Source organism: Sinocyclocheilus grahami, unplaced genomic scaffold (assembly GCF_001515645.1).
Source record: "Sinocyclocheilus grahami isolate Dianchi unplaced genomic scaffold, SAMN03320097.WGS_v1.1 scaffold616.1, whole genome shotgun sequence".
Lineage (NCBI taxonomy): Eukaryota > Metazoa > Chordata > Actinopteri > Cypriniformes > Cyprinidae > Sinocyclocheilus > Sinocyclocheilus grahami.
In genome coordinates, this window is record NW_015505795.1 from 23055 (window position 1) to 30986 (window position 7932).

Here is a 7932-nt window from a genome sequence, read left to right on the forward strand (position 1 = left end):
TCCATATCGTAGACCCTGTCGAGCTCCTCCATCCCCTCGGCAGCCAGACATGGTGGAGCATCTGGCACCAGGCCCTCACTCGATGAATCTGTGAGAACCGGTAGAGGGCTGGGTTCCATATGTAGAGACCTAAGCGGATCCCACGTATCCCATGTATCCCATGTGTAAAGTCCAAGGTATAGCCTCAGAGCCCCTGTTTCCCTGGCAGACTGCTGGGAACGTCTGCTATTTTTCCAAGAGGGTTACAATCACCTCTAATCTTCCATATGCGCCTAAACGGTTGTTCATATGTGTAAGTGCTTCCGAAACCTCCTTCGGGAAGGATGGGGCTTTCGCAACATCCCTGTTCCAAGTGGAACGGGTACGTTTTCCCAGTGTTAACCAGTCTTACCGAGTAGGTAGTGCCATAGCAGCAGTAGCTGGCCTTTTTGTGGTAAGCCCTGGCCTGCGCCAAAAAGTAGGGGTGCAGGAAGCTTCGTCGACGTCTAGAGTGATCGACTGAAAGGGAACGTCTCGGTTACATATGGTAACCCTCATTCCCGTCACGTCCCGTCGCCAGAGCTCCTGTACCACCGCTGAGCGGCGGGGTCACCGGCTTGGCTCCTCAGCGAAAAGCTGAATATGCACTGCACCAGCTGCCCACTTATACTCACGCTGTGATCAGCGACAGCTGGATGCAATAATCGCATGCCATTGTGCATTGGCTCGTTTAGTTTACAATCTAAGTGGATTGGTCTCTCTAAGCGAAATCCCAATTCGTCGGTCATCCGACGTGACGTCTCCGTTCCCTCCTTCAGGGAACGAGGGTTACCATACGTAACCGAGACGTTATTTTGAATATTAGCTTGCTATGTTCACTTACTCGAAGACAACCGTTATCTAACATGCTGTCTCATTTTGCACGGCTGTTGAAATAGCACAAGCTCATAGATCGAATGCTGAGTCCCAGTCCTGAAGAGAGACCAGACGCCTCAGAGCTGATCAGAGAGATGAAAGGTGATCCCAGTGACTTCATTTCAGGGTAAGCATATTGAACCTGACAGGTTTGTGTCCACCAGAAGTATCTAGTTTAATTAATTCAGATATAACAGAGAAATGGTTTAAATTAATGTTTTGTTATAGGATAATGCATAATGATTTTCTGCTGTATATTGCTTTTTGATGTTTGCATCATCTATAGATTGTCTGGACACAAAGCTTCAGGACCTCAGACCAGCTCTTTGTCTGTCATGGATGCCGGCAGACGGGGAATGTCGTCTCTAAGCAGAGGATGGCCCACTGGATAGTGGATGCCATCACCCTGGCTTATCAGGCACAGGGTATGCTCTGCCCAATCAGGTTACGAGCTCACTCAACTAGAAGTGTTGCATCCACCTGGGTACTAGCTCGTGGCGCCTCGCTGGCTGGGCGACCCCCAACACGTTCGCTAGATTCTATAGCCTTTGTGTGGAGCCGGTATCCTCCTGTGTTCTCACCTCAAATGGGTAGAAGCACTGAGTGGCCCCGGCTTCGGGTCGGCTTGCTAAAACCACTCCATAGAGTCCATATCGTAGACCCTGTCGAGCTCCTCCATCCCCTCGGCAGCCAGACATGGTGGAGCATCTGGCACCAGGCCCTCACTCGATGAATCTGTGAGAACCGGTAGAGGGCTGGGTTCCATATGTAGAGACCTAAGCGGATCCCACGTATCCCATGTATCCCATGTGTAAAGTCCAAGGTATAGCCTCAGAGCCCCTGTTTCCCTGGCAGACTGCTGGGAACGTCTGCTATTTTTCCAAGAGGGTTACAATCACCTCTAATCTTCCATATGCGCCTAAACGGTTGTTCATATGTGTAAGTGCTTCCGAAACCTCCTTCGGGAAGGATGGGGCTTTCGCAACATCCCTGTTCCAAGTGGAACGGGTACGTTTTCCCAGTGTTAACCAGTCTTACCGAGTAGGTAGTGCCATAGCAGCAGTAGCTGGCCTTTTTGTGGTAAGCCCTGGCCTGCGCCAAAAAGTAGGGGTGCAGGAAGCTTCGTCGACGTCTAGAGTGATCGACTGAAAGGGAACGTCTCGGTTACATATGGTAACCCTCATTCCCGTCACGTCCCGTCGCCAGAGCTCCTGTACCACCGCTGAGCGGCGGGGTCACCGGCTTGGCTCCTCAGCGAAAAGCTGAATATGCACTGCACCAGCTGCCCACTTATACTCACGCTGTGATCAGCGACAGCTGGATGCAATAATCGCATGCCATTGTGCATTGGCTCGTTTAGTTTACAATCTAAGTGGATTGGTCTCTCTAAGCGAAATCCCAATTCGTCGGTCATCCGACGTGACGTCTCCGTTCCCTCCTTCAGGGAACGAGGGTTACCATACGTAACCGAGACGTTATTTTGAATATTAGCTTGCTATGTTCACTTACTCGAAGACAACCGTTATCTAACATGCTGTCTCATTTTGCACGGCTGTTGAAATAGCACAAGCTCATAGATCGAATGCTGAGTCCCAGTCCTGAAGAGAGACCAGACGCCTCAGAGCTGATCAGAGAGATGAAAGGTGATCCCAGTGACTTCATTTCAGGGTAAGCATATTGAACCTGACAGGTTTGTGTCCACCAGAAGTATCTAGTTTAATTAATTCAGATATAACAGAGAAATGGTTTAAATTAATGTTTTGTTATAGGATAATGCATAATGATTTTCTGCTGTATATTGCTTTTTGATGTTTGCATCATCTATAGATTGTCTGATAGTTTTGATGTGATCGCAAAACTTGGTCAAGGAAGCTATGGCTGCGTTTATAAAGTAAAACACATATATGATGACAAGATCTACGCTGTAAAGAGAGTTATCTTAAACGGGTAAGTTTATACAAGTCATAATTAATTAATTTATATATTCATTCATTCATTATTTTTATTGATTTAATTTATTCATTAGTTTGTTTATTTATTGTGTTTATTTGTTCATTCATTCCTTATTTATTTTATGTATTTCTTTATTTATTAATTCATTACTTTTAATTTATTTATTTTTATTCATTCTTTGATTTAAAACAGGAACGCTGATTCTGAGGTGAAGGCACTGGCCCGACTAGATCACCCAAACATAGTACGGTACATCACATGCTGGCCAGGTTCTGACAACTGGACGTCAAACCAAGAAATAAACCAAGTGTCCAAGTAAGCAAGTCTCCAGCACTTTTGATGAAACATTCAGTGCTTCTCAAAAGTCACGTTTATGCATTTTATGTTCAGTACACCAGGTTCTTCATCGGATGTAGGGATCTTTGAGAGAGACAGCTGTGAAGAGAGGGATGATGATGATGATGATGATGAAAATGACACATCAGGAGTGGAAAGTCTGAGTGTAACAGAGTATGTTCAGCAGTCTTCTTATGAGACACTTTATATGGTAAACTAGTAATACAGAGTTAGCTCAAATGGTCAGGGGTTTGATTCCCAGAATGCATCTACTGATAAAATGAAGCTTAATTGACTTCAAGATGTACTTTAAATCTCTTTGGATAAAAGTATCTGCCAAATGCATGAATGTAAATGTAACTGTAATTGTGTCTGTCCTCAGATCAGCATCCGCTGCTGAGCCCACAGGAAGCAACAGAACTGACCGTTTAGACTCTTCAAATCAGTGAGTTTATTTGTTGATTTAAATTTATGACACAACAACTGTGTTTTCCTTGATCTTTTAAAATAACAGATTTCATTTTACTGTAACTTTCAAATCTGTCCAAAAAGGCCATCTGTTGAAACCAAACTACTGCTCTGCATTTCCCTCTGAAGAATAACAATATTAGAAACAAGTTGCGATTTATTTTGAAAAAGAGCCCCGTTCATTTTGTGTCTGATCTGAACAGAGTGGCACATGTCAAGATTTGGTTTATGAATCTGTCATAATGTGATGAAAAGGGCTGTTATTGAAGGGTGGAGCAGTTTAAACCGTTAAGTCAGATGCAAACCCTGAAAAAATGCTGTTACTCGTGCATATATTCACAGCAAAGAGCAATATATAAAAATTCTTTAAAATCATGATCATGGATGCAATATCACAAACTTTCTATAATTTTGGTCACATAAATCTAAGACTTATATACAGTTACCACTAAAATATACTGTAAGGTGCCTCAAAGTTGCAGATGGTTTGGTTACAATATAACCTTATTTAATGTTAAGGGCCAGATAAAAGAGTGGAATATCACTGTTTAAAAAATAAATTATGAATGATTTGGTGCAACTTGTTAATAAAAATAAAAAGTGTATCTTTTAAGACAATACCTCACAATGTTAAATATTCATCCATGGGTCATGCCTGTTCTTTCTCTCTCTCTATTTCAGCAGCGGGACATATTTATTTATTCAGATGGAGTTCTGCGAGGGAGGAACACTGACTGATTGGATACAGAAAAGAAATTATCAGAAAAAACAGAGAACCACAGTGGAAATAAATAAAATATTTTATGAAATTATCACTGGAGTGGAATTCATCCATGCAAACAAGCTCATCCACAGAGACTTGAAGGTATTTCATTATATTTACTGGGAGAATGGTTATGCCTTTTCCAGATCTTTACGCAAGTGTACTTTCCTTTTAGCCTGATAACATACTGTTTGGTGCTGATGGTAAAGTGAAGATCGGAGACTTTGGGCTGGTGGCGGCTCAGACGGATCAAAATGGTGACCCTGTAGAGAGGTCAAACAGAGGAACACTATCTTATATGAGTCCTGAACAGGTGATGCATTTTTATTGCTTTACAGCTTAGGGTCCTTTATGCTCATAAATAACCCAAGAACTACATTTACAGTTTTATATTTTACAGTTAGATTTGTAAAAATGTATTTAGTGTATTGTATTTGCAAAACATTGAATGAATGAATAAATAAGAAAATAAATAAATACTAATAAAATTAAAAACATTGTTTACTTCAGGAAAATGAGAAGAATTATGATGAAAAAACAGACATTTTTCCCCTGGGACTCGTATGGTTTGAGATGCTCTGGAAAATATCTACTGGTATGGAAAGAGAGAAGGTCAGTAGTCTTTGATGATAGTCATCAGTAGAGACTGTATTCAATGTCTTTACAGACATTTACAAAAACAAAATCTTTAATTCATTCACTCTGTCTGTCTTGCCATTGCAGCTGTGGAAAGACCTGAAAAATCAAAGGTTTCCAAAAGGTTTCAGTCAGAGTTTTTCGACTGAGGTAAGGAACTTGATTTACCTTCTGATAAATATTGATTGGACCGAGTTTAGCCTATAATATAGCCCTTTATTATGCTTCTTTTTCAGAGTAAATTCATCATGAAGATGTTGTCGTATTCACCAGAGCACAGGCCACATGCAAAAGACGTAAAAGAAAAGCTGGAGAAGTTTTTCCATCTGGATCAGAATGTGTTAAGCCAGAAAACCATCTGAGATGTTTGTGCATAGAAACCGTCTCAGCAGTTTGGTCAGGTCCTTTCAGAATAATGAACTACCACAGAGTACTTCTGACAGGTGACAACGTTTCTATTTTGATGATTTCATGGATTTGTTCATGATTTAATGATTAACTATTTAATGATGTCTGATTAAGGTGATAAAATAAACTCATGAAATGTAAACTTTGGGGAGTGGTTTTTATAAACAAAATATGAGAATAGCTTTTGAAGGATCTAAGGATCAATTCAATTCTAAGGATCCTCGAATGCAGTCGGTGTGTGTTTTGCTTCAAGAGAGCAACCATACATTTGTTTTGTGTTTTACATTCTTTCTCTTATATTCATTTATTCATAATCATTTTATTCATTTAATCATATAATCATTTAAATACTCATTTCATTGATTTATTAACTGATTAATCATTTATATTATATTATTGTTTTTTATATTACTTTTTTCATTGTTGTTTAGTCTTATGACTGTGTGCTTTCGAGGGATGTTTGTCTTCATGAATAAGAGATAAGTGGGGAGGTTTATGGAAATTCAAGGTTTATGGAATGTTGTTGTGAAGCAGTTTGGTGTAATACTACTTGTTTGACTTGTGTTCATCAGACGAAGTCTGAGCATTGAGTCATACGCAAATAAGATTATTAAATAAACTTTGCTCCTTTTTACTATCATCACTTCGTCTCCTGCTTCTGCTCTTCACTGGCTTTGCTCAGTCAACTTCTTGGCTGATAGAAGACTGTTAATACAGTTTTGGGTATTTTGGGTAACAGACAAGACCTCCTGTTAACAGGTTTTAGGTATCAGGATCAGGCGTCCGGGGCTGGATCAGATATTTCTGGCATGAAGGCATGATTTAACAATTTCTACTAGATTTATTGTAGCATATTTTAAATATTTGAGTCTCATTTTGTTTTTATTGTAAAAATACATTATAATGATGTTGTTATGGTACTTTTACAACCATTAACGTAATTTCACAACATTTCTGTAATGTTGGCTGCATAAAATTAAGATGTATTTGCATCTTAGATGTAATTGCAACTAAAATATGTTTCTCAAAACCGAGAAACCAAATTGCAACCATAATGCAATATTGTGTAATGTGAAAACATTTTGTGCTTGTAGGTTTGTTTACGCATTAAACTCGTGGCCACGAGAAAAATATGTAGTCCTCAACATAGCATCTCCAGGCCACGACTTCACATCTCATGGCCACAACATAAGGATGTCGCGTTACCTCGACAAAACGATCTCATGAGGCCTGTTTGAGATGCGCCTCGCCTCGCCTGAAATGTAGGCGAGAGTAGACGGCTGCAGTGAGGGGAGGAGTGAAATAAGCGCAGTCAAGCCGGACAGTTCTGACCTCTCGAAGTGGAGCAGATACCAACGAGATCAAAGGCAGATATTGCGTTATTCACACTTACATGCTGTGCTGCTAATAGACACGATATAATTTCAGTTCTGTTGCTTTTATATGAAAATAAATATTATGAACAAGACACTCAAAGTGCTTGCTATTTAATTCCATACGAAAGGTGTATTTATCATTCATTTTTACTTTAATACAAACATGTATTTCAGATTTTTATAGAAATATGACAACAATCACATATCTCACACAGAGATCGCGCTGTCATAGTGTTTGGGAACATTCATGCATAATTTAAATACATAATCATATGAAATCAGATAAAAATAAAATATTTTAGAAGAGAACTCAACATCACGGTTGTCTGAACCAATGAGCTTTAAGCTGTGTCGTCAGTCAGTCGTTTCCCATCATGCTTTTGATCAGCGCAGTCGGTGGAGAGCAACTGCACAATCTGACACAGCCGCACAGAGTTTTTTGGCACACGTCAGCGTGACATCAGAGCAAGTCTGACGTAACTCCAAGAGTGTCTGTCTGTGGACTGCAAGAGAGCTACAGCAGCACCTGGACCTCCTGCACACCTTCTGTCAGACATGGGCCTTGTCAGTTCACCTTAAAAAGACTAAAATTATGATATTCCAAAAAAGCCGTTACGAAACCAAAGTTACGAAAGTTAACAAAAACCAAAATTACAGTTTCAAATTAAACTGGAAGGGGGCTTAACTTGAAGTTGTCCAAATCACACAGAACCATACGAGAAGTCAAAACGAGATGTTGTTGGCAAGATGGCCGCTTGTATAGAGACAAAGGTGAGAATTTTTTTTGTCCCGAAATAACCGTTCAAATTGAAGCGTGTAAGTTATTTTCATACAGTGGTATTGTTTATGGAGTTAATAATCTATTAAAACTAAGGTGTAATGTAAGCATTATATAAGCAAAAGGTGTAAAGACGCTATCCCCCAGTTTCACAGACAAGGCTGGTCCCAGACTAAAATGCATGTCTGGGCTGTTTTAACTGAAAGCAACTTGAACTGACTGATCTTAAAATATATATTTTTTGTCTCAAGATGCACATCAGTAGTGTTTTTATCCAAGGCACATTTATAAAAGCTACTTAAATGTCCTAATTGAACTAT

General features: G+C 40.0%; 1 protein-coding gene across 4 annotated transcripts in view; it reads left to right on the plus strand.

The window, feature by feature from the left end:
* The window catches only part of LOC107557728 (interferon-induced, double-stranded RNA-activated protein kinase-like), a 44637-nt gene that overhangs the window by 21143 nt on the left and 15562 nt on the right, over positions 1–7932 (plus strand). The window contains exons 17-26 of one of the 4 annotated variants that reach the window (XM_016241246.1): positions 918–1021; positions 2722–2841; positions 3040–3162; positions 3238–3357; positions 3566–3628; positions 4333–4516; positions 4590–4727; positions 4925–5026; positions 5138–5200; positions 5287–5501. In XM_016241246.1, the coding sequence (XP_016096732.1) occupies positions 918–1021; positions 2722–2841; positions 3040–3162; positions 3238–3357; positions 3566–3628; positions 4333–4516; positions 4590–4727; positions 4925–5026; positions 5138–5200; positions 5287–5412 (1143 nt within the window). In that variant the 3' untranslated portion in view covers positions 5413–5501. Of the gene's footprint in view, positions 1–917; positions 1022–2721; positions 2842–3039; positions 3163–3237; positions 3358–3565; positions 3629–4332; positions 4517–4589; positions 4728–4924; positions 5027–5137; positions 5201–5286; positions 5708–7932 lie in introns of those variants that run through there. The other 3 variants (XM_016241248.1, XM_016241249.1, XM_016241250.1) reach the window with 3 other exon arrangements.